Source organism: Schistocerca americana, unplaced genomic scaffold (assembly GCF_021461395.2).
Source record: "Schistocerca americana isolate TAMUIC-IGC-003095 unplaced genomic scaffold, iqSchAmer2.1 HiC_scaffold_944, whole genome shotgun sequence".
NCBI classification, from domain to species: Eukaryota; Metazoa; Arthropoda; class Insecta; order Orthoptera; family Acrididae; genus Schistocerca; species Schistocerca americana.
This window is the reverse complement of record NW_025726724.1, coordinates 2,777-25,996: the sequence shown is the minus strand read 5'-3', so window position 1 is coordinate 25,996 and position 23,220 is coordinate 2,777. Positions and strand designations below refer to the sequence as shown.

General features: G+C 56.6%; 1 protein-coding gene across 1 annotated transcript; it reads left to right on the top strand.

The window, feature by feature from the left end:
- Positions 1-5,440: 5,440 nt before the first annotated feature.
- LOC124592614 (serine/arginine repetitive matrix protein 1-like) lies at positions 5,441-22,933 on the top strand (the record flags this gene model as incomplete). Its single annotated transcript, XM_047131852.1, has 2 exons — positions 5,441-6,037; positions 22,289-22,933. Coding segments are annotated over exons 1-2 (1,242 nt in total), but the record flags the coding sequence as incomplete, so codon positions are not given.
- Between the last annotated feature and the right edge of the window lie 287 nt (positions 22,934-23,220).

Below are 23,220 nucleotides of genomic sequence, written 5' to 3'. Positions count from 1 at the left end.
CCAATGAAAAAGACACTGAAACACGTATGTAACATAGTAGCGATGGCGAGACATTGTAGCATCTGTGACCAGAGAGTTTGCGCTGGACTGCGCGAGTGTTGCGAGCGGTTCTCAGTCAGTCAGTCAGTCTGTGTAGTTGAGGGCTGTACTCTGTCAGTAGTCGTCGCGTGCAGTACGCTAATAGTCGTCATGCAGAGCGGTCGGTCAGTAGTAGCAGCCGAGTGCGGTTGTGTGATGTAGGCGGTCGGCAACACTGGTCAAGATGGTGAATAAGGTATACTGTTAATTAATATAATCATTAGATAATGAGAAATTGTATTTATTGTAATTATGCTCCAACAAGTTCCCCAATAATAATTTTTATTTCAAAAGCATTTTTCAAACATTTAATCTTTTATTGAACTAAAGAGTTCGTTCCACTTCTTTGAAGAAAAATGTCACTAAAATCACAAAAAAAGAGAATATTATTATTTGCAATGCAGTTCCTCCAAGCGCTGCGCAACAACCAGAGCAGAAATGTGACATCCATTTATTCGGAGGTAAGACTTTAATTCCGATTGTTTTGCACAGGGCCAAAGACCGATATTTCGGTTTAATTGAAGTTTCTTGTCACTGAACGGACTTTTTTAAATGTTGTGTGAAGACTTTATATTTGAGTCAGATTGCGAATTGCACATTGTTGTTGCCATTTTCAATACCTCTCATTGTGGGCGAGGTTACAATTAGCGCAATGTCCATTAGCATCCGTAAATAACATTGTCCATTATTTTAAATATTGCTGGGAGGTTACAACACACACACAAAACAAAAAACAAAAAGAAACAAAAAATTGCATTTATATCCGCTCCTCGATTGTAGATACCCCTTACACAGCTGTGTGCAATGAATGAGTGCTGGCTGGTAATTAATTGCACTCCTTGGAGGGAAATGCCATAGGAAGTAGTCTTTAAAAAGTGAATGTTTTTCGTTAAGAGACAAAAGTTACTTTAGAAAAAAAGTAATAGTGGGGCTTGTGTTGTTGAACAAAATAAGTACAATGAACATACGTTATCAGATTTGCGCAATGCAGCGTCACACCACCTCTTGATTATAACACAATATACTATACATCGTCCCGAACCGTGACCAGAGTCGCGAGACGAGCAGAGCACGCCGCCGACGCCCGCTCAGTACAACCGTCCACCCGCTACTACTGTCGACCGACTACTACCTCTCCCGACTCGCGCTACAATATATATAACAACTGTTCCTGGCGACCCGGTGCGTGCCACTACTGTCGTCTGGCGCGGTCCAAGCGCCGACTAGCAGCGATAAAGAACTCTCTGGTCAGACAGAGATGCTGTCATGCCTCGCCATCGCTCTGGTAATGAATACATACGTGTTGCAGCGTGCGTACCACCGGAACACGCAGTGGCGGAGCCAAAGACTGTGTTGTCGAGGTCGAGTGCGAGTGGGAAGAGAGGCAGCGTCGGCACGGAGATGCAAGCGAGCGCGAGACGCACGGGGGCTGCGGCGTGGCGCGTTTGCGGTCGGCGCCTTTGGTGGCAACGGCCGGGACAAGCAGCGGTGTATGGTGTGGTGCGGGGCGGACAGGGGCGGCGGTGGACGGGGAGGAGGCGGCGCGACGACGGCATGGGGGCGAAAACGGGACGGGGGACGGCGGATGTTGAGAGGCGTCACGCGCGGACAGGACACAGACACAGAGACACACAGAGTGGAAAGGGAGGGTGCGCGGTAGTAGTTGGGAATGTGCGTACCGTGCGGGATGGGAGTGGGCGAGGAACACGGTCGTGGCCCCTGTTTTGGGTGCGTGTGATGACGTCGGTGTGTTGTGGGAAGGGAAGGTGCTGTGGCGGCGGCGCGTAATGGGCGTAGGCCGAAAAGAGAAAGGAACGTGGGCAGTGTGTTGGCAAGCGTCGGTTCGACTGCGACGTTGATGGGCAGGGCAGGGCAAGGTTAATGGTGGTAGGAGTAGGCGTGTGGGCGCAAAAAATCTGCCGCTGCAGGCGGTGCCGTAACCGCCATGGCGGGAAGGAGAGAGGGCCAAAGAAAGAAAGAAAGAAGAAAAAAAAGGAGGGGGGGGGGGGCGAAAGTGGAGAGGCGGTGGTGTGAGAAGGGCGGGGGCGGAAGGAAGGCAGGAAGGACAAGAGGCGAGGCGACGGCTTGCTTTGTGTATCGGTCGGTCTCTGGCTATGCTTCGTTTTCTGCAGCAGGGTCGGTGCGCGGCGTGGCTCGCGGCAGTGGGAACGCCTGGTGGCTGGACGGCCAGCAATGCGGTTGGATGGGCGGCCACAGCACCGCACCTGTGCCCGAGGAGGAGACGCTGGCGGCGGGCCCTGAGGTGAGGCCGGCTCGGCTGGGGCTGTGGATGTGTAGGTGTGCGCCGCTGCTGCAACAACGAGTAAAACGCGAGAAGAAGGGATGGCGGTAGAGAGGAAAAAAAAAAAAAAGGTCGTGTTGTGTTGATGCGCAGGCAGACGCGTACAGAGGGACGAGCCCGGTCTGCAGCAGGGTGTGGCCGTGCCGAGTGCAGAGCAGCGGCGGCTCGGTTCGGTTCGGCCCGGCCCGGCGGGCCGCGCTGTTGTCGCGGACGTGAGCGCCCCCTGGCGGGTGGCCGGAGGCGGCGCGGCGTGTTGGACGTGTGGCTGGTGGCAGTGCACAATTTGCGAGTGGCTGGCGGTGTGGTGTGGCGGTTGGCGCGTCGGGCGGCGGAGAGGTATGTGTTGCGGGCGCCCTTTGCTGCGCTGCGTCGTTGCGTGTGCCGTACAGGGCGGGCGCTTGTCGACTGTGTGGGCGGTGTGGCGAATTGGCGTGAAACGGCTGCCGAGAGGTGTGTGGTAGCGAGCCGGTCGGTGGTGTCAGTGCGAAGGGGAATGTGCGTGCGTTTGGCGGTTTCGGTGTGCTTTTTGCGGCGTGAGAGTGGGAATTAGTGGGGCCGGCTGTTGTGTTGGTTCCTTGTGTCTTGTGTCGCGTAGCTTGATGGCAACGTGGAAGGACGCCGGTTTCGTTTCGAGCCTTGCGTGTGGTTGTCGACGTTGACTGGTTGGCGTGTGCCGATGCACGTGCATGTGTGGGTCGCGAGTGCGTTTTTGGCTGGCTGTGTGTGTGTGTGTGTGTGTGTTTTGGGGGGGAAGGGGGAGGCGGTGGTGAAAGTGCAGTCGTTGCCACGGGCGTCGTCGGGTGGGGCTGGGGCTGTGCGTCGTGGCGGAAAGGTGGTAGGTTGCGGGAAGCGAGCCCGTCGTTGACGGTGTCGCGTGAGTTGTGAATCGAGTGGGGCGCGGGGCGCGGGACAGGAGCAGCGTGCCGCTGCGTCGTGGTCGTCAGCAGAGGCTGTGCGTGTGCTTGTCCTTTTTGTGGGCGGTTCGTGCGAGGCGTTTTTGTTTTGTGTTGCCCTAGTTGTTAGTTTATTTTGTTTGTGTTTGTTATTTTGAGACGACGACTGGTTGGTGGCGTGCGCGCGAAGTGGCGGTGTGCGCTTCCCGTGTCGTTTGTGTTGTTTGGTTTTTTTGTTTTTGTGTGTTTTTTTTTTTTTTTTTTTTTGCACTGGGCCCCGGTGGGTGGGTGCGTGTGTGTCGATTGCCGGCTGGCGAGAGGTGCGCCATCGGCGGGGTGGGTCGCCGGCACAAGTAGAGGCGGCGGCGTTGTTGCTGTTGTTGTGTGGTGTTTGTTTTGTTCGGCTGTGTCGGCGAGCTGTGTTGCGGTGCGTGTGAATGGTGGTGCAAAAGTGCTGGCGTTGGGGCTGCGACTGCGACGGCGGCGAGCCGCGGGCGCGCCATTGATAGTGATGTTGTGAACAGCGGCTGTGTACGGTAGTGGTGTTGTTGTAGCACGACGTGCATCCGGGCCGGCGCGGAAAGCGCAGTTGCGGGCGGTTGCCCTTCGGTGCCAGCCATGTCGCGTGAGCGGCGGGTTGCTCTGGTGTCGACACGTGGTGCTCTGGGTTGTTGTGTGGTGCCCTTTGGCCGGTGGGGGTGGTTCGCGTGTGTCTCGTTCGCGCTCGGTGTCTGGTCGTGGTCGTGGTCGTGCTGCTCCCCCGTCTGTCGGCGGTTTCCGACGTCGTCTGTACGTTTTTGTTCGTTTGCGGCGTGCCTGCCGACGTCGTCCCGTCGCGACCTTTCAACCGAAAGTGTGGCGCCCGAAGGTGAACGAACGTAACCCTGACCTCGGCGCTTTACGCTGAGCCGAGCGAACCGAACCGAACCTAACGTGTGGTGTGGCGAGGTGAGCTCAGCCTGTGAGCCCCTAACGTCTACGTAAGGTAAGCTGTCCGGCTCACGCCTCACGTTTGAACGCTTTTGTAACCTACGTTTGACGCTTCTTAACCTAGCACTGACCCCTTAACCTAACGTGTAACCTAACCTAACCTAACCTAACCTAACCTAACCTCTGACGCCTGACGTGTTTGAATGCTTAACCTAAGTTTGACGCTTAACCTAACCCAAGTCCCCTTAACCTAACCCACGTCCACCTAACCTAACCTAACGTAGACGTGTAAACGTAATGTGTAACGCGTAACGTGTAAGGTCGGCTGTCGTGTGTGCTTGACGGCAGATTGGGTTGGTCTGTAGATTCGGATTGCGGTTTGCCTCGGTCGAGGGGTTGGGTCGGAAGCGGCGAGGGGCGGCGGCGCCTGTTGCGCAGGCGGCGTCCGTTTGCGGCGGGCAATTGTTGAGAAACGGCTGTGAATGTTGGCGGGCGAGAGGAGGAGGACGGCGCGCGATGTGGCCCGACGGCTGCGGGCCGATCGGGAAACGGCGGGAGGGCGACGGAAGGCGATGGGGCGGCGGAGGCGCGTTTGCACGGCCGTCATCGCCGCACGCCTCGGCTTGTGTGGCTGTGGCGCCGGCCGCGCTGGCCGGGCTGCCGCGGCGACGGTGTGGGAGTTTTGCCGAAGGTTTGGCCATTGTGGCGGGTCGTCGGCTGGGGCTGTGGGGGCGGCATTTGGGCGGGGGCGGCGATTCTCGGCGGGCCGACCCAGGCTGTAGCGCGCGGTAGCTGCAGTTTGGCCGTGGTTTGCGGCGCTGCCGTGGCGACTGGTTGGCGACTGTGGTGTGGCTGTGTGTAGCCCCATCCTCGGTGGTTTGAAAGGCGCGGGCGGTTGTGGCGCAGGTTTGGGGCTGCTCCGCACAGGCTGTCGGACGTTGGGCGGTAGCAAGCGCGGGAGGCGCGGCGCGGCGGCGCGCAGAGTGGCGGCCGCTCTCTCGGCCGTCCGCGCCCGCCCGCGACACTGGCTGGGCCTTGTGATTCTCTGCAGCTCGCAAGGAAGGGTTGGAGTCCCTTAGCGATCGTAGTGTGTGTAGAAGCCTTGTGCGACTCGCCGCTATCGAGAGCTAGAAAACTCTGCGATTCACTTGCTTCTTAGCGAGTACTAAGCAATTTTGTCGTGTTACAGGACCGACATAGAGCAGGCGAGATAGTGCGGACTAGCCGCACTTGTAGGATGAATAGAATAGGGGACGACGAGGAGCCAGGGCCCCACCCGCGGGTGGCAAGCCCGCGTTCCTCTAGGCCAGAACAGACGCACAGGGCTGAGATAGAACTCGCGAGCAGGACCACCCAGGGCGCACGACAGCGACACCCCACCCCACCGGCCCCCACGCCTGAAGACTTATGCACTGCGATGATTCAAGAAAAGCTCGAACAACTCCGCCGCGACCGCGACGCACGAGCAACCGAACTCGCAAAACGGCGGGACCAAGACGGCCCAACCACCAGTGACAACTCATCTTCTGACGACTGCCGAACGAAGACTCAAATTCCGACTGAACAACACCATGCCATGGACCATCATGAAGAATCCAGCGACTCTGACGCACCATTCCAGGAAGTCAGACGCCGCCGGAAAGGCACTAAACGCAGGAAAGCTGAAGAAAACACCCGCATGCAAACAGAATCGCGAGCTGTACCCACCACCAACTACTACGCACCACTACAGAAACAGGACGAACCAACGGCAGACCAACACCAGCTCCAGCCCAACGACACAACTTCTCAGCACACTCCAGCTCCACCGCCGCCGAAACCGAGAATACCACCAGTCACAATAAACTACACTGGAAAATACCTGGAACTAAACGCCCAACTAAAACAGAAGATCAGCGGACCACTAAAGGCGATCTACAAAAATAATCAGATCAAATACCACTTCGAAACGCTGGCAGACCAACGAACTGCACTGGACTACCTTCACTCCATTAACATGCCATACTTCACCCACCAACCAGCTGAAGACAGAGGACTCCAAGTGGTCCTCAAGAATATACCAGAGGAAATTACCGAAGACGAACTCGCCGCCGAACTTCGCCACATGCAATTTACGGTCACGAACGTACACCAATTCAAGAAAAGAGACTTGACCTCCAAGAAATTGATTCCACAGTCGGCTTACTGTGTATCTCTGCCACATGGACAAAAAAGTCGCACCATCTACGACATACAATATCTCTTTCACACTAGAGTAAAGGTGGAAGACTACAAACCGCTAGATGGGCCTGCCCAGTGCAAGAAATGCCTCAAATTCAACCACACTGGCCGGTACTGTCAGATGCCGGTCAGATGTGTACGCTGCGGCGGCCACCACCACGCAAAGGATTGCACCAAGCCAAGAACAGAACCACCCATCTGCGCAAACTGTCGCCAAGAAGGCCACCCTGGGACTTGGCGTGGTTGCCCTGAATTCCAGAAGGCGATACATGCCTACCAACTGCGACCTACACCATCCAAGGAGCCACAACAACCACCACAGCCGTCGTTTGCGGCGACACCGAATGACTTCCCATCTCTCCGAACACCCTGGAAGGCAGCATCGTCATTATTTCAAACACCATCTGAGCAACAACCAACTCGCCAGAAAAACACGGCGCGCCAACGACTGCACGATCTTCGTCAACAACAACAGCAGCAACGATCCATGGACAACACTCTCGGACTGTCCGATATCATCGCCGCGATATCTAACATGGGCCCAATAATCGACTTTCTAAAAACCAAAAACGTCTTCGCCATCATAGCAGACACAGCTCGTAAATTCAACAACGCACCGGATATGTCATCTAAACTACTCACTCTACTGGAAGGAATCATGGCCTTTTTCACAGACTAACATGGACCAAGAGAGGCATCACCATAGAAACCTTACATTCTGCTTCTTCAACGCCAACGGCGTCGCGCCGAAAAAAGTAGAACTCACAGACTTCGTTGAACATCACAAAATTGACGTGCTCCTATTGTCAGAAACGCATCTACGACCAACCCAAACCTTCAACATTCGCAACATGGTGGGATACCGCACTGACCGCCAAAATCGACGAGGTGGAGGTACAGCAATCTATCTACGATCTTCCCTCACTCACTCCCTCGAAACCTTGCCTGACATGACGAGTCTTGAAGCCACAGCAGTCACGATCACCACCACACACGGGAAGCTCACGTTCGTCGCAGCCTACTTGAGCCCTGGCGCGGACTTCACGGACGAAGACTTCATCTCCATTTTCGACAGATACGATAGAGTCCTCCTCTGTGGGGATCTAAATGCAAAACACGTAGCCTGGAACTCGCGGCAGACAAACGCCAAAGGCACCCGTCTCTACGACCTTGAAACTCGACTCCAAGCTTTCACCCAAGGACCTGAAGAACCAACCTACCTGCCTACTATTACACGCCACCAGCCAGACGTCCTAGACGTGGCCATAATCAAAAATGTAAATCCCGACCTGTCACTCAAAACGGTCAATGACTTGACTTCTGACCACCAACCTGTTCTCGGAACACTGTCTGGAGCTCTTCCAATTTTGCCACCGAAAACAAAAGTCTCCACAGATTGGTTATCCTTCGCAAGGTGGCTAAACAACAACGTGCGCCCCACGGAGCCATTAGCAACTCCGGAGCAACTCGATGACGCCATAACTCGTCTGACCTCGAAAATCAAGAAGGCCGCCCACCAGGCCTCCACGAAGTTACTCTTCTCGACTCCATACCGCGAACCACTCCCGCCAGCACTGCAAGATTTGAAATACTTGAAAAATCGAGCCCGTAAAAAATGGCAACAAACTCGCCACCCAGCATATAGACGCGAAATGCACCAACTATCCAGAGAACTGACGTGGCGTTGCAAGGAATGGCGCGCCGAACTGTGGGAGGACCGAATGTCACAAATTCAACACCTATCGCGTGATGAATGGGCACTCATCCGTAATATCAAGAAACCCAGGACACCAAAAACGGCGCTCACGGATGGCACCAACCTTGTATTTGACAACCTTCAAAAGGCCGAACTCTTTGCGGAAACTTACGAAACGCAATCACGACTAAATTTTGCTGACTTTAACAACGATGACGAAGAGGACGCACGCACTCGGGCAGAGGCACACCACATAAGACAACACCCCAGCGGAGACCGGCCAGAACTGACGTCTCCAGGAGAAATTCGCCGCATACTCAGGAAATTACACTCCACATCTGCCCCCGGACCTGACGGAATTTCGAACGACCACCTGAAGCATCTCCCACGGAAACCACTAGTGCTATTAACGAGAATACTCAACGAATGCCTGCTGAAGGAACATTTCCCACCACAATGGAAACTGGCCAAGATCATACCCATCCCGAAACCGGGTAAGGACCCACTTCAGCCTGCGCACCACCGACCAATCAGTCTCCTTTCCACGATGGGCAAAACGTTTGAACGTGTCATCCTGGCCCGCATCAAGCCGCCCCTCTTGGAAAATGACGTCATTCGACCAGACCAATTTGCCTTTCAACCCAAACTTTCCGCCGAAATCCAGCTGCTCCGGATCTCGGAACACCTCACAAATCAAATCAATCTAAACCACTACACAGCAGCCATTTTCCTGGATGTTCAACAAGCATTTGACAAGGTGTGGCGAGAGAAGCTCATAAGTAAACTCCGGAACACCACCGACATCCCCAACTGTTATATCAAGATTATCGACAGCTTCCTGACCGACCGCCGTTTTTACGTCCAACAGGCCGACCAACACTCAGACACCAAACATCTCTCCGACGGTATACCGCAAGGATCGGTACTCTCTCCCATCCTGTTCACCATCTACGTAAATGACATGCCCAAACTGCCGAACATCATGCTAGCACAGTTCGCTGATGATACGGCTCTCCTCACCAGCAGCCGTTCATTAGATACAGCAATCACCCGCTTGCAACACCAGATCGATATCCTCCTTTTGTGGGCAACTGATAATAAAATCACTATCAACGCACTCAAGACAAAGGCCATACTTTTCACTCGACGGAGACCGATTCTTCACCGCCGCCTCCAGATCAATGACCACGCCATCGAATGGTCCACCACGACGAAATATTTAGGGGTCACCCTGGACCATAAACTCTCATTCTCAGCCCACATCAACGACAAAAGCCTCAAAATCATTCGCGCCATCCATGGACTATACCCCTTCTTAGCAAGCACTGACCTAAACGTAGCTACGAAGCTACGCATCTACCGCGCGACAATACTCCCGATGATGCTATATGGCTGCGCTACGTGGGGAATCACATCCACCACCAACATCCGCAAACTACAACGACTACAAAACCGGTGTCTAAGAATCATTCTCAAAGCGCCCAGGTGGTCCCGAATTGTATCTTTACATGATGAACTGCAGGTCTCAACAATAGATCAAGTAATCCAACTACACGTCCAGCGTCTCATCAACAAAATAGACGACTTAAGGGTATCAACGAGACAACTCGAAGGAATCGCATCCACCCAACCTGAACCATGGCATAAAGTCAAGGTCCCCAGGGCCCTCACAACACAATGAAAAGTGAAGCAAAGGTATGTAGGGCAAAAAGGACCCCTGTGAGCCCAAAGTCCTACAAAAGATAACAATAAAGATGTACAAACCTACCTCTCACCCTTGGAAGTCCAGCCGCCAAAGGCGGTAGCACTTCGGCAACGACACCACACAGGTAAAAAAAAAAAAAAAAAAAAAAAAAAAAAAAAAAAAAAAAAAAAAAAAAAAAAAAAAAAAAAAAAAAAATGATTCTCTGCTCTTGTGCTTGCGTGCCTGCCGTCCCGCTCGCTCTCGCTGTGTGTTACGCGCGTCGTCGAAATGGCAGATCAGGCGGCTACGAACGAGACTGCTGCGGCACCCGCCGCCACCGGCACTACGAAGAAGGCCAAGTCTGCGTCGTCTGCGAAGAAGCCGCGCGCCAAGCCTGCGCACCCGCGCACCTCTGAGATGGTGACGGCCGCCATCAAGAGTCTGAAGGAGCGCGGCGGGTCGTCGCTGCAGGCGATCAAGAAGTACATAGCCGCGCACTACAAGCTGGACGCGGAGAAGCTGGCGCCGTTTATCAAGAAGTACCTCAAGTCGGCCGTCGTGGCGGGCGAGCTGGTGCAGACGAAGGGGAAGGGCGCGTCCGGCTCGTTCAAGCTTGCCGGCGCCGGCGGCGGGGGGGCGGCCGAGGGCGGCAAGGCTCGTGCTGGCGGTGCCAAGAAGAAGCGCGCCGCTCCGGCCAGCAAGGAGAAGAAGGGCGCCCGTGCGGCCGGCGCAAAGAAGGCTGGTGGCGTGAAGGCGGCGACCGGTCGGAAGGCGGGCGCCGCCAAGAAGGCGTCTGCGGCGTCGGCCGCTCCCGCGGGTGCGAAGAAGGCGGCTGCGGCCAAGCCGGCCAAGGCCAAGTCGCCGTCGAAGGCGAAGAAGGCCGCCAAGGTTCCGACGAAGAAGCCGAAGGCGCCGCGCCCGAAGAAGGCGACGACGCCGTCTAAGGCGAAGGCTTCGCCCAAGAAGAAGAAGTAGAGTAGAGGAGAAAGAGATGGGAAAGGAAGGGTTTGGCGCTTGACTCCGTCGTCCCCACCCCCCGTCGTCGTCTAGTGGCGCGCAAGAGACGCGCGGCCCAAAACGGCCCTTCTCAGGGCCATCAAAGCACGTCGGGGAAGGTTTTGATTGTCGTGTTGCGTTTGGTGTGGGTGTCTGTCTGGCGTTTCTGTATGCCCGTGGGGATGCTGTTTGCGTGCCGTGGTGGTTGGATTGCGGGGGTCGGTGGCGGGTGTGGGCGGCGGTAGCGGTAAGCGGTGTTGTTGTTGTTGTTGTTGTCGTGGTTGATTGTCGCCGTGTTTGTTTTGTGGCGGCGGCCGACGGTTGGTTTTCTGTCACGTTGTTTTGTTTGAATACGTTGGTTGGCTTGCCTGCGTTCGTTCTTCTCGGATGTCTGTCTTGTCGAGTCGTGTCTGGTCTTTGTTTTGTTCCTTTGTGTGTGTGTGTGTTATGTTTTGCAACGGGGGGGCACGTTGAGATGCGGAAGGAGTCGGCGGGGATTTCGGTGGCGTGTAGAGCGAGCGAGCGCGCCTGCCTGGCCGTTGGCCGTCGGAGTGGAGTGCGGGTTTTTTTTGTTTTCGAAACGAAAGCGGCGGCCGGCCAGCCACCCGTGCGGTGTGACGTCGGCCGTTGGGTATTGTGCGCTTTGAGCGCCGGGGAGGGATGATGTGTGATTGTTGCGCGCTGCTAGCAGGCAGGCAGAGTGAGCGGGTGTGGCGGACGGACGGGAAGTGGTGGTTTTTGTTTTTGGGTTGCGGGGCGAGAGGCAGGCGACCGACAAAGTTTGCTCGCGACGGAGAGATGTTAGTGGCCCTGAAAAGGGCCGTTTTTGTTTGTGCGGTGCGGTGCCGCGGCGCGGTTTAGGCGCGCTCGCCGCGGATGCGGCGCGCGAGCTGGATGTCCTTGGGCATGATGGTGACGCGCTTGGCGTGGATTGCGCACAGGTTGGTGTCTTCGAAGAGGCCGACGAGGTAGGCCTCGCTGGCCTCCTGCAGGGCCATGACTGCGGAGCTCTGGAAGCGCAGGTCGGTCTTGAAGTCCTGGGCGATCTCGCGCACTAGGCGCTGGAATGGCAGCTTGCGGATGAGCAGCTCTGTGCTCTTCTGGTAGCGCCTGATTTCTCGCAGGGCGACGGTGCCCGGCCTGTAGCGGTGGGGCTTCTTGACGCCTCCGGTGGCGGGCGCGCTCTTCCTCGCCGCCTTGGTGGCGAGCTGTTTGCGCGGCGCCTTTCCGCCGGTGGACTTGCGGGCCGTTTGCTTTGTGCGGGCCATGGCGGTAGCGGTAGCGGTAGCGGAGCGGCGTGCGTGGAGGTTAGGTGCGGCGCGGCGTCCGGTGCTGCCTTGACAACGGGCCCGCGCGCCTCCGTGCTGCGCTTATATGCCCTCGGTTGCGCGTGGTGGGGGGAGGGCGGGCCAGAGTCTATATAGGGGGGCGGCGGGCGCGCTGGGCGCAGACCGTAGCCGACTCGCCAGCCGCTGCAGCTGCTGTTTGTGCACGTTTTGCTTTGCCCGAGGAAGGAAGGATGACAGGCCGCGGCAAGGGAGGAAAGGGGCTCGGCAAGGGTGGCGCCAAGCGGCACCGCAAGGTGTTGCGCGACAACATCCAGGGCATCACGAAGCCCGCCATCCGCCGCCTGGCTCGCAGGGGCGGCGTGAAGCGCATCTCTGGTCTGATCTACGAGGAGACCCGCGGGGTGCTGAAGGTGTTCCTGGAGAACGTGATCCGCGACGCGGTGACGTACACTGAGCACGCCAAGCGCAAGACTGTGACGGCCATGGACGTGGTGTACGCCCTGAAGAGGCAGGGGCGCACCCTGTACGGTTTCGGCGGTTAGGCTGCGTCGCAGCGGGCGCTGGCCTTCCCGCGGCCGTGCTTGTGGGTGGGAGAGACTAGAAAACGGCCCTTTTCAGGGCCACCACACTGTTCGGAAGTTGAAAAGTGCGAAAGAGTCTGTGTTGTTGCTGCGTGTGTGCGCGCTGTGTTGTTTGTTTGTTTGTTTCTTTCTTTCCGTTTGAGCGACGTGATGTGACTGGGAGGGGAGAAGGAAAGGAAACGTGTCATGTGGCTGGCTGTGTGTGGAGCTGCTTCGTTTGTGTGTCTTTGTATCGATCGCGACGGAGATGGCGGGCGGGCTGTGTGTTGTTGTGCGAGAGGCGGTGATTATTTGCTTGCGTGGTTTGTCTCTGTGTGTTTGTTTGCGGCGGCGTTGGGGTTTCCGAGGCAAGGCGTGTGGGCATAGGCGGCCGGATCAGCTGTTTCGTTCGTGTCGACGGCCGTTGCGCGCGGGAGTGGAGGGCGGTGTGTCGACACGCCTCCCTTTAACAATGGTCATTATTGCTGCCGTTGTCGGTTTGGAAGGCGACTGCGACGGTGCAAAATGTGTGCGTGTGTGTGTGTGTTGGGCCACACGGGCTGTGTGGACGACAAGATGGCGGACGTGCGCCGGCGGCGGCTGTGCTGTGACAGTGCAAAGTTAAAACAAAACAAGGTGCGGCGAGGACGACTGAAATTTTGCTTTGGACGTAGGTTTGTGTGGTGGCCCTGAAAAGGGCCGATTGTTGTGGGCCGAGCCGGCAAAGCGCGTTGCGTGCAGGGGAGCACGCGGCGCTGCGATTGCCTGGCCTCCTTTAGGCCTTCTTCTCGGTCTTCTTTGGCAGCAGGACGGCCTGGATGTTGGGCAGGACACCACCCTGTGCGATGGTGACGCCCGACAGGAGCTTGTTGAGCTCCTCGTCGTTGCGGATGGCAAGCTGCAGGTGGCGCGGGATGATGCGCGTCTTCTTGTTGTCGCGGGCCGCGTTTCCGGCCAGCTCGAGCACCTCAGCCGCGAGGTACTCCATGACGGCGGCGAGGTAGACGGGCGCCCCGGCGCCGACGCGCTCTGCGTAGTTTCCCTTGCGCAGGAGGCGGTGGATTCTGCCGACCGGGAACTGGAGCCCAGCCCTGCTTGAGCGGGACTTTGACTTGCCCTTGACTTTGCCTCCCTTTCCGCGTCCGGACATGGCGATGGGCTAGCGACGGTGCACACGAAACGGAAACGAAAACGACCGGTGCGAGCGGCAGCGAGTCGAGCAGCGGAGTGCGTGCCGGCGCAGCCGGGGTGGGGGTGCTTTATGGGCTCGGGTGCGGCGGCCGGTTGCGCGCGCGCCCCATTGGTCGGCGGCCGCAACAGGGCGAGCTGGTAAAGGTGCGGCGGCGGCTGGCGGCGGGTGCCACTGTGTGGGGAGACGCTGACTAGAGCGGAGCGCTTGCTACTGGTGTTGCTGCTGCCGTACGTTGGTTGGAGATGCCGCCCAAGACTAGCGGGAAGGCCGCCAAGAAGGCTGGCAAGGCGCAGAAGAACATTTCGAAGGGCGACAAGAAGAAGAAGCGCAAGAGGAAGGAGAGCTATGCCATCTACATCTACAAGGTGCTGAAGCAGGTGCACCCTGACACGGGCATCTCGTCGAAGGCGATGAGCATCATGAACAGCTTCGTGAACGACATTTTCGAGCGCATTGCGGCCGAGGCTTCTCGCCTGGCGCACTACAACAAGCGCTCGACCATCACGTCCCGCGAGATCCAGACCGCTGTGCGGCTGTTGCTGCCTGGCGAGCTGGCCAAGCACGCCGTGAGCGAGGGCACGAAGGCGGTGACCAAGTACACGAGCTCCAAGTAAGGAGGTGGCTCTGGAATGGAAGGAAGGATGGAGAAGGCTCCTCCGTTGCGAGAGCGGCGAAACGGCCCTTTTCAGGGCCACCAACTTGCCTTTTGCGGGAAGGGCGGAATTGTTGTTGTTGTTGTTGTTTGTGTGGACGGCTGTGATGTATGTGTGCATTTTGATTGTGGGTGGGGGGGCGCGTCAAAGCGTGTTGCGCGGGGTACGGCCACGAGGTTGGTCGCCGTGGCGTGGAATGGTGGCACGCCTCGTTGGCGTGGTTTTTGACCCATTGGTGTTGTTGGGGTGTGTGTGTGTTTGTGTGTTACCCGTCTGCGAGGGGGGACAGTGCGATCGGCGACTTTTGTGTCACCGTAACGACGGCCGTTTGCGGGTTTGTTTTTTTGCACATCATACATGGCGAGGGTGAAATGTGAAATGTTTTTGTTTGGTTTGTTTTTGCCGCCCACTATTCCCTTTGCTGTACGCCGAGTTTGACAATGGTGCGACGTAACTGCAGCGTGGAGGTGTGTGAGTGACGTTGAAATGAACGTGCCATTAAGACGCATTGTTGTTGTATTGTACTGTACGTGTACGGCGACACGCACGATGATGTACCATTCGACTCTGATGTTTGATAGCCGTGTCTGACTGATTGCGTACGACGCACGCACACCGATGTCGTCATTCAAGATGCACGCTAGACGGCGGCGGCGGCGGCGGCGCCGGTCGTTTGTTTGGCGAATGTCTGTACACGTGTTTGTCTGTGTCCATCCGGTATGTATGTATTTGTTTGTTTGTTTGAAAGTGTTTTGTGTGTCGGTGACGTGGTCCGATCCGTCGCCCCCTGAGTAACTGTCGATCGGCGCGATAGACCGGCGTCACGCAACTGAACCGAAGTCTTGGGCACACCCGTCATACTGTTGTACACCGTCGCGCTGAGAACGGTAACGAAAGGTTGACTCTGATCGGTCGAATGTCTGGGCAGAACGTGAGGAATGAGGCAAGAGTGCAAGGAGGGGGGGGCAAAAGAGAGAGGAAGGGAAAAAGGGGAGAAACGCATTCGTAGAGCAACGGAACGTTCCCGTGTCGGAGGCGTATTGGAGCCGCACTGAAATGCGTTTAACGGCGGCGCGGCTGCAAGTGTCTGCCGTGGTGAACGTTACCTTTGACGGCTGCATTGGGCTTTGCCTTTGCTTTCGCTTTCGCTTTCGCTTTCCCGGATGTACGTAACGTTTGTTGATATGGTTCTGAGGAAGAGTGTATGACAGTGCCGTGCCGTCCATGTTCGTGTGCCCTCCCATTGTGTGTATGCTATTGTCTGTGTACTTGAATGATGTATGTAGGTGTTAGTGGACATGTTTTACCAGTGGGGGGAAATGGATCGTCGATAGTTGCCGTCACTCTGTCACGGTCGAGATGACGCACCCTCCGTACAGAAAGGTGTCGAGAAAGTGAGTGTGTGTGTGTGTGTGTGTGTGTGTGTGTGTGTGTGCGTGCGTGCGTCCGTGAATTGGCAGTGTTTGGAGGTGGGCGTGCCCTGCATGTGGCCCGGAAAAGGCTGTTCGTTAGGCGGTAGTGTTGTGTGGACAGGGGAGGGGCATGCGTAACGCTGCTGGCATGGCATTTCGGGAGATGGGAGGGGGCAAACGAGGAAACGAGGAGCGGCGGCCAAAGACGGGACGGGGAGGGGCGCGGTGTGGGTGGCTTGCGCCTGTGCTCGGCGTTGTGGTTTGTGCAAAAGAGGAGGAGAAAAACAATGTGAGTTGCCAGGGAGGGGAGCGGTGTTGTGTTGTGGTTGTCGTGGTGTAGCCGCAGACGCGGCTGTCAGTGAACGTGGCGAGACGGACGGATGCGCGGAGGGGCGGGGGCGGGGGCGGCGCATTTCGCCGGTGCCGTGCCGTGCCGTGCCGTGCCTGAAAGCCGCGTGGTCGCTGTGTTGTTGGTGGCGTGGGGGCGAGGAGAGTACCGTACGGGTGTGCTTGTGCGCCGGAAATGGCACACTGCGCCCGCCCGTCTTGGAGGCTGATGGCTGTGGTGTGGAAATGGGGCGCGGTGATGTTGAAGCACAGAAAAGAAACCAAGAAAACGGAAGGCGTGATGCGGCGGTGGTGGTGAGAGCGGGAAAAACAAAACAAAAGAAAAAAAACAACAAAAAAAAAGAAGGAAAAACAACAAGAAACAAAAAAGAAAACAAAAAGTCTATCAATATTAAAATGTAAATGGAAATGGAAATGGACCCAGGTATAACCTCCCTGCACAAATAGCAGAGAGTCCGATGATAATAAAAATGTGCCAGAATGTTAACGTCCCTACAAAACAAACCCAACGATAATATTAATGAAAGAGTGAACCGTATGTAACATTGCAACAGACATAATGAAACCTGATAAATTGTATAAGGGCAGCAGCCGTTGACCTTTGGCCCTGTATTCAGAATAAAAAGAGCCAAAGATCGTTACCCCAATGAAAAAGACACTGAAACACGTATGTAACATAGTAGCGATGGCGAGACATTGTAGCATCTGTGACCAGAGAGTTTGCGCTGGACTGCGCGAGTGTTGCGAGCGGTTCTCAGTCAGTCAGTCAGTCTGTGTAGTTGAGGGCTGTACTCTGTCAGTAGTCGTCGCGTGCAGTACGCTAATAGTCGTCATGCAGAGCGGTCGGTCAGTAGTAGCAGCCGAGTGCGGTTGTGTGATGTAGGCGGTCGGCAACACTGGTCAAGATGGTGAATAAGGTATACTGTTAATTAATATAATCATTAGATAATGAGAAATTGTATTTATTGTAATTATGCTCCAACAAGTTCCCCAATAATAATTTTTATTTCAAAAGCATTTTTCAAACATTTAATCTTTTATTGAACTAAAGAGTTCGTTCCACTTCTTTGAAGAAAAATGTCACTAAAATCACAAAAAAAGAGAATATTATTATTTGCAATGCAGTTCCTCCAAGCGCTGCGCAACAACCAGAGCAGAAATGTGACATCCATTTATTCGGAGGTAAGACTTTAATTCCGATTGTTTTGCACAGGGCCAAAGACCGATATTTCGGTTTAATTGAAGTTTCTTGTCACTGAACGGACTTTTTTAAATGTTGTGTGAAGACTTTATATTTGAGTCAGATTGCGAATTGCACATTGTTGTTGCCATTTTCAATACCTCTCATTGTGGGCGAGGTTACAATTAGCGCAATGTCCATTAGCATCCGTAAATAACATTGTCCATTATTTTAAATATTGCTGGGAGGTTACAACACACACACAAAACAAAAAACAAAAAGAAACAAAAAATTGCATTTATATCCGCTCCTCGATTGTAGATACCCCTTACACAGCTGTGTGCAATGAATGAGTGCTGGCTGGTAATTAATTGCACTCCTTGGAGGGAAATGCCATAGGAAGTAGTCTTTAAAAAGTGAATGTTTTTCGTTAAGAGACAAAAGTTACTTTAGAAAAAAAGTAATAGTGGGGCTTGTGTTGTTGAACAAAATAAGTACAATGAACATACGTTATCAGATTTGCGCAATGCAGCGTCACACCACCTCTTGATTATAACACAATATACTATACATCGTCCCGAACCGTGACCAGAGTCGCGAGACGAGCAGAGCACGCCGCCGACGCCCGCTCAGTACAACCGTCCACCCGCTACTACTGTCGACCGACTACTACCTCTCCCGACTCGCGCTACAATATATATAACAACTGTTCCTGGCGACCCGGTGCGTGCCACTACTGTCGTCTGGCGCGGTCCAAGCGCCGACTAGCAGCGATAAAGAACTCTCTGGTCAGACAGAGATGCTGTCATGCCTCGCCATCGCTCTGGTAATGAATACATACGTGTTGCAGCGTGCGTACCACCGGAACACGCAGTGGCGGAGCCAAAGACTGTGTTGTCGAGGTCGAGTGCGAGTGGGAAGAGAGGCAGCGTCGGCACGGAGATGCAAGCGAGCGCGAGACGCACGGGGGCTGCGGCGTGGCGCGTTTGCGGTCGGCGCCTTTGGTGGCAACGGCCGGGACAAGCAGCGGTGTATGGTGTGGTGCGGGGCGGACAGGGGCGGCGGTGGACGGGGAGGAGGCGGCGCGACGACGGCATGGGGGCGAAAACGGGACGGGGGACGGCGGATGTTGAGAGGCGTCACGCGCGGACAGGACACAGACACAGAGACACACAGAGTGGAAAGGGAGGGTGCGCGGTAGTAGTTGGGAATGTGCGTACCGTGCGGGATGGGAGTGGGCGAGGAACACGGTCGTGGCCCCTGTTTTGGGTGCGTGTGATGACGTCGGTGTGTTGTGGGAAGGGAAGGTGCTGTGGCGGCGGCGCGTAATGGGCGTAGGCCGAAAAGAGAAAGGAACGTGGGCAGTGTGTTGGCAAGCGTCGGTTCGACTGCGACGTTGATGGGCAGGGCAGGGCAAGGTTAATGGTGGTAGGAGTAGGCGTGTGGGCGCAAAAAATCTGCCGCTGCAGGCGGTGCCGTAACCGCCATGGCGGGAAGGAGAGAGGGCCAAAGAAAGAAAGAAAGAAGAAAAAAAAGGAGGGGGGGGGGGGCGAAAGTGGAGAGGCGGTGGTGTGAGAAGGGCGGGGGCGGAAGGAAGGCAGGAAGGACAAGAGGCGAGGCGACGGCTTGCTTTGTGTATCGGTCGGTCTCTGGCTATGCTTCGTTTTCTGCAGCAGGGTCGGTGCGCGGCGTGGCTCGCGGCAGTGGGAACGCCTGGTGGCTGGACGGCCAGCAATGCGGTTGGATGGGCGGCCACAGCACCGCACCTGTGCCCGAGGAGGAGACGCTGGCGGCGGGCCCTGAGGTGAGGCCGGCTCGGCTGGGGCTGTGGATGTGTAGGTGTGCGCCGCTGCTGCAACAACGAGTAAAACGCGAGAAGAAGGGATGGCGGTAGAGAGGAAAAAAAAAAAAAAGGTCGTGTTGTGTTGATGCGCAGGCAGACGCGTACAGAGGGACGAGCCCGGTCTGCAGCAGGGTGTGGCCGTGCCGAGTGCAGAGCAGCGGCGGCTCGGTTCGGTTCGGCCCGGCCCGGCGGGCCGCGCTGTTGTCGCGGACGTGAGCGCCCCCTGGCGGGTGGCCGGAGGCGGCGCGGCGTGTTGGACGTGTGGCTGGTGGCAGTGCACAATTTGCGAGTGGCTGGCGGTGTGGTGTGGCGGTTGGCGCGTCGGGCGGCGGAGAGGTATGTGTTGCGGGCGCCCTTTGCTGCGCTGCGTCGTTGCGTGTGCCGTACAGGGCGGGCGCTTGTCGACTGTGTGGGCGGTGTGGCGAATTGGCGTGAAACGGCTGCCGAGAGGTGTGTGGTAGCGAGCCGGTCGGTGGTGTCAGTGCGAAGGGGAATGTGCGTGCGTTTGGCGGTTTCGGTGTGCTTTTTGCGGCGTGAGAGTGGGAATTAGTGGGGCCGGCTGTTGTGTTGGTTCCTTGTGTCTTGTGTCGCGTAGCTTGATGGCAACGTGGAAGGACGCCGGTTTCGTTTCGAGCCTTGCGTGTGGTTGTCGACGTTGACTGGTTGGCGTGTGCCGATGCACGTGCATGTGTGGGTCGCGAGTGCGTTTTTGGCTGGCTGTGTGTGTGTGTGTGTGTGTGTTTTGGGGGGGAAGGGGGAGGCGGTGGTGAAAGTGCAGTCGTTGCCACGGGCGTCGTCGGGTGGGGCTGGGGCTGTGCGTCGTGGCGGAAAGGTGGTAGGTTGCGGGAAGCGAGCCCGTCGTTGACGGTGTCGCGTGAGTTGTGAATCGAGTGGGGCGCGGGGCGCGGGACAGGAGCAGCGTGCCGCTGCGTCGTGGTCGTCAGCAGAGGCTGTGCGTGTGCTTGTCCTTTTTGTGGGCGGTTCGTGCGAGGCGTTTTTGTTTTGTGTTGCCCTAGTTGTTAGTTTATTTTGTTTGTGTTTGTTATTTTGAGACGACGACTGGTTGGTGGCGTGCGCGCGAAGTGGCGGTGTGCGCTTCCCGTGTCGTTTGTGTTGTTTGGTTTTTTTGTTTTTGTGTGTTTTTTTTTTTTTTTTTTTTTGCACTGGGCCCCGGTGGGTGGGTGCGTGTGTGTCGATTGCCGGCTGGCGAGAGGTGCGCCATCGGCGGGGTGGGTCGCCGGCACAAGTAGAGGCGGCGGCGTTGTTGCTGTTGTTGTGTGGTGTTTGTTTTGTTCGGCTGTGTCGGCGAGCTGTGTTGCGGTGCGTGTGAATGGTGGTGCAAAAGTGCTGGCGTTGGGGCTGCGACTGCGACGGCGGCGAGCCGCGGGCGCGCCATTGATAGTGATGTTGTGAACAGCGGCTGTGTACGGTAGTGGTGTTGTTGTAGCACGACGTGCATCCGGGCCGGCGCGGAAAGCGCAGTTGCGGGCGGTTGCCCTTCGGTGCCAGCCATGTCGCGTGAGCGGCGGGTTGCTCTGGTGTCGACACGTGGTGCTCTGGGTTGTTGTGTGGTGCCCTTTGGCCGGTGGGGGTGGTTCGCGTGTGTCTCGTTCGCGCTCGGTGTCTGGTCGTGGTCGTGGTCGTGCTGCTCCCCCGTCTGTCGGCGGTTTCCGACGTCGTCTGTACGTTTTTGTTCGTTTGCGGCGTGCCTGCCGACGTCGTCCCGTCGCGACCTTTCAACCGAAAGTGTGGCGCCCGAAGGTGAACGAACGTAACCCTGACCTCGGCGCTTTACGCTGAGCCGAGCGAACCGAACCGAACCTAACGTGTGGTGTGGCGAGGTGAGCTCAGCCTGTGAGCCCCTAACGTCTACGTAAGGTAAGCTGTCCGGCTCACGCCTCACGTTTGAACGCTTTTGTAACCTACGTTTGACGCTTCTTAACCTAGCACTGACCCCTTAACCTAACGTGTAACCTAACCTAACCTAACCTAACCTAACCTAACCTCTGACGCCTGACGTGTTTGAATGCTTAACCTAAGTTTGACGCTTAACCTAACCCAAGTCCCCTTAACCTAACCCACGTCCACCTAACCTAACCTAACGTAGACGTGTAAACGTAATGTGTAACGCGTAACGTGTAAGGTCGGCTGTCGTGTGTGCTTGACGGCAGATTGGGTTGGTCTGTAGATTCGGATTGCGGTTTGCCTCGGTCGAGGGGTTGGGTCGGAAGCGGCGAGGGGCGGCGGCGCCTGTTGCGCAGGCGGCGTCCGTTTGCGGCGGGCAATTGTTGAGAAACGGCTGTGAATGTTGGCGGGCGAGAGGAGGAGGACGGCGCGCGATGTGGCCCGACGGCTGCGGGCCGATCGGGAAACGGCGGGAGGGCGACGGAAGGCGATGGGGCGGCGGAGGCGCGTTTGCACGGCCGTCATCGCCGCACGCCTCGGCTTGTGTGGCTGTGGCGCCGGCCGCGCTGGCCGGGCTGCCGCGGCGACGGTGTGGGAGTTTTGCCGAAGGTTTGGCCATTGTGGCGGGTCGTCGGCTGGGGCTGTGGGGGCGGCATTTGGGCGGGGGCGGCGATTCTCGGCGGGCCGACCCAGGCTGTAGCGCGCGGTAGCTGCAGTTTGGCCGTGGTTTGCGGCGCTGCCGTGGCGACTGGTTGGCGACTGTGGTGTGGCTGTGTGTAGCCCCATCCTCGGTGGTTTGAAAGGCGCGGGCGGTTGTGGCGCAGGTTTGGGGCTGCTCCGCACAGGCTGTCGGACGTTGGGCGGTAGCAAGCGCGGGAGGCGCGGCGCGGCGGCGCGCAGAGTGGCGGCCGCTCTCTCGGCCGTCCGCGCCCGCCCGCGACACTGGCTGGGCCTTGTGATTCTCTGCAGCTCGCAAGGAAGGGTTGGAGTCCCTTAGCGATCGTAGTGTGTGTAGAAGCCTTGTGCGACTCGCCGCTATCGAGAGCTAGAAAACTCTGCGATTCACTTGCTTCTTAGCGAGTACTAAGCAATTTTGTCGTGTTACAGGACCGACATAGAGCAGGCGAGATAGTGCGGACTAGCCGCACTTGTAGGATGAATAGAATAGGGGACGACGAGGAGCCAGGGCCCCACCCGCGGGTGGCAAGCCCGCGTTCCTCTAGGCCAGAACAGACGCACAGGGCTGAGATAGAACTCGCGAGCAGGACCACCCAGGGCGCACGACAGCGACACCCCACCCCACCGGCCCCCACGCCTGAAGACTTATGCACTGCGATGATTCAAGAAAAGCTCGAACAACTCCGCCGCGACCGCGACGCACGAGCAACCGAACTCGCAAAACGGCGGGACCAAGACGGCCCAACCACCAGTGACAACTCATCTTCTGACGACTGCCGAACGAAGACTCAAATTCCGACTGAACAACACCATGCCATGGACCATCATGAAGAATCCAGCGACTCTGACGCACCATTCCAGGAAGTCAGACGCCGCCGGAAAGGCACTAAACGCAGGAAAGCTGAAGAAAACACCCGCATGCAAACAGAATCGCGAGCTGTACCCACCACCAACTACTACGCACCACTACAGAAACAGGACGAACCAACGGCAGACCAACACCAGCTCCAGCCCAACGACACAACTTCTCAGCACACTCCAGCTCCACCGCCGCCGAAACCGAGAATACCACCAGTCACAATAAACTACACTGGAAAATACCTGGAACTAAACGCCCAACTAAAACAGAAGATCAGCGGACCACTAAAGGCGATCTACAAAAATAATCAGATCAAATACCACTTCGAAACGCTGGCAGACCAACGAACTGCACTGGACTACCTTCACTCCATTAACATGCCATACTTCACCCACCAACCAGCTGAAGACAGAGGACTCCAAGTGGTCCTCAAGAATATACCAGAGGAAATTACCGAAGACGAACTCGCCGCCGAACTTCGCCACATGCAATTTACGGTCAC